Consider the following 2945-nt stretch of genomic DNA (forward strand, 5'->3'; position numbering starts at 1 on the left):
TTTCAAACCACAAGCTACCAGTTGTAAAAAAATATCCTGACAGTCAAGATACCTTCCAAGCTTCCTTCTATATATGGAGGATTATGTCATGGCTGTTGTGTTGGCAGTTGCTTGCTACATTTAAGTCACAATGTTAGCTAAGAGGGCCCATACCTAATTCCTTGTTCCAAAGGCAGCTCTTGCTTGTTTCTTAAATAAAAACCAGTTTGTTTTCCTCATAGGTACATAGGGATGGATGACATAAAACTTGAGCCCCATTCTATGAATGAGTTCAATACAAAATCTAAACAAACTCAAAAAGAAGACAACATTTTCTATTTTCTGATGTCAAGTGCTGTTAACTAATACTATGAACAAAATGATGGAAATACCCTCTAGAATAGCTAAACAAATTCTATAATTCTTAGCTTGGAAATTTAAGAATTTGTTGAGTATGAAGAAGCTAAGAGAAAGAGACAATCATTCCATTAACAGGTTTATGAACTCCCAAAATTTGTCACTTGATTGCAAAATCTTATCTTCCATTTCCCATCTTTACATTCATCTCCACATATACCATCTACAATACAAACTCATTTTCCTCATCTTGTTTTGGAAAGGAAAAAAAAAAAAACGAAAAACAAAATCTCTCTTGAAAATGAAGCAATGGAACAAATCATCTCTGAACTTGAAATCCCATCTTCTTCCTTCCAAGAATTTCTGCCAGAACTCCTGCATTTTAAGACCCATTTTCAGATGATTTAACAACACAATTCTAAGAAAAAGAAATAGAAAACTTGAAAGATCTAGACTATTTCTAATACCATCCTCTGCCCAGAACAGAGGAAATTAGCATAACCAAAGAAACCAATAATTGTAAACAAATTCAGGATCCAACTCAATTAGGAGAAGAAAGATTACCTTGACGCTTGCAAACAGGAGGATCTTCAAATAGGGAAAGGGAAAGTTGTTTATGGGCAACCCCGATATCAAACAGAATAAGGCCAGAAGAAGGATCATTAACAGTGATACCTTTAACATTAAACCACACAAACAGCTCTTCCTGAGAGAGGCCTTCAAGTCCCACAAGTCCACCATAGCTAAGATTAGCTGTGACCACACGGTCAAAGTGTACCCTCCCATCAAACTTGGCCATGCATGGGGTTTCCAGGTGCACTTCAAGGCGACCATCATCAGGGTCAAATTTATAGGATTTAACATTGTCTGGGAAAAGACCAACAGGCAAGCCTTGACTCTGAAGGAGATCATGTAAGGAAGAGGCGACTAAGAGAGGGAGAAGAAGCAGAGTGCCGAATAAAGATATGGGTGTCAGAATTTTCGGAGATGGAGACATTGTTGGGATGATTTTCCAAGATTGGGACACAAACTTGGGAGATCTGAGGTTTTTCTTCCTTCCAAGGGTTTAAAACTTTAAATTTAAGGTTGATTTTTAGGGCTAGCGGAGTACTGTGTCGAATTCTATGATAGAAAATGAGAAATGGGGGCCAGGAAGGACTGCCCAATTTCTAGCCTGGCAATTTTTAATTTATATATTGACCTTATACTTTGTTCCTTTTATGTGAAATTGACCTTTCACTCCTTGTATGTTTTACATATTTGAAATTTAGTCTCTCTTTTCTTTTAATCTTATGAATTCAGTCTTTTTACTAATTTGATTTAGTAATTGAAGGCCAAAAAGTAAATAAAAACTATTTGAATATGGGTTTGTAAGGTTTCAAATTCTAAATATGGGTTTCTAAGGATTTTCAACATTTTTAAAGTGAAAATTTATATATATTTTTTAATTATAGGGCTTCAACACTATTTTAAATTGGCCACATATGCATTTCTTTTAAAAGAAAATGGTCATATAATTCAATTTAACGTAAATCCTTTATCTTAAATTTTAAATGTGAAAAAGATGAAATTATACCGAAAGTAGAGGATGATTTTGGAAATCTAAATTTTGAAGAAGGTTAGTGAATGGAATCTGGTAGGTAACAAGGGTTGATTACTCGTTAGGACGGCCAATAATGATATAAGAGACAGACAGTGGTTACATACCCCAACGCCATGCTTGAAAATTACGAGGTTTGAGATTGACAGCTTTCTTTGTAATACATACATTATATCACCTAACAGGTTTGGAAATAATAAAAAGAAAACATGTAATTAATTGGTTGCCACATTTAATAAACAAAATCATTAGGCATAAACAACAACAACTTTTCCTTCTCGTTATGACTTTTGCCGCTTCTTTAATGATTATTCATTGCCATTGGACTGTCTCGTGATGCTTTTTTCACCTGACCCCATCTTTTGTTTGTTGTTCCCGGCGTTGTTTTAAATTCAAACTCTACAAATTTCTTGTTCTGCATATTTTATATATTTCAGTTTCAATATGGTAAATAAATAAAAAAAACCCGACAAAGGCCAACGTATTTGCTCAACCCAAGTTGTCTTATAAAATTGAAAATAGTAATATTGTACGAGCTTGCAGTTATCATTTGAATATTAGATCCGAATCATCTTATTGGAATGAGTCTCCATGACACATTTAGATAGCATACGACATATGTAAAATAAGTGGATTAGAGGCACAAACCCTATTCTTACTCTGCCTAAACTGTTTTTTGATAACCAGGATTTTGAAGAGGTTGTGGCTTGACTTGCACCTCAACCACAACATTGGTTTATTACTTGGTTTTTTTACTATAAAAACATATAGTTGCCAAATATTTAAATAGGATTTGAAGTGACTATCTTTTACAAATTAAGTGAATAGGCGACAAAATAGTTCTCAAGAATACAAAGATTATGCGAATCAAGATAAAGATTTGGTGGATATTTCGAAGCTAAAGATAATTTTCAAAGAATGCTTATCAACTATTTAGTTGCCTATTTAATTGAATCGTTTTTGGCAACTTATGTGCTTGAGAGAAAATAATGTTAAACTCCTATGCTCA

At 33.9% G+C, this 2945-nt stretch overlaps 1 protein-coding gene across 1 annotated transcript; it reads right to left on the bottom strand.

Moving 5' to 3' along the window:
- Nucleotides 1-443: 443 nt before the first annotated feature.
- On the bottom strand, nt 444-1498 carry LOC105774439 (uncharacterized protein At5g01610). The gene is made up of 2 exons (XM_012596937.2): nt 901-1498; nt 444-711 (listed from the first exon to the last, which is right to left on the bottom strand). The coding sequence occupies exons 1-2, from the start codon at nt 1331-1333 to the stop codon at nt 656-658; spliced, it is 489 nt and encodes a 162-aa protein (XP_012452391.1). The 5' UTR covers nt 1334-1498; the 3' UTR covers nt 444-655.
- Between the last annotated feature and the right edge of the window lie 1447 nt (nt 1499-2945).

This window comes from Gossypium raimondii, chromosome 6, assembly GCF_025698545.1.
Source record: "Gossypium raimondii isolate GPD5lz chromosome 6, ASM2569854v1, whole genome shotgun sequence".
NCBI lineage: Eukaryota > Viridiplantae > Streptophyta > Magnoliopsida > Malvales > Malvaceae > Gossypium > Gossypium raimondii.

What these genes read in the sequence shown, in the direction of transcription:
- LOC105774439 (XM_012596937.2), bottom strand. Translation starts at nt 1,333, where the DNA reads ATGTCTCCATCTCCGAAAATTCTGACACCCATATCTTTATTCGGCACT. An exon ending in TCCTGTTTGCAAGCGTCAAG is followed by an intron (nt 712 to 900) that starts GTAATCTTTCTT and finishes CTTAAAATGCAG; the next exon opens with GAGTTCTGGCAGAAATTCTT.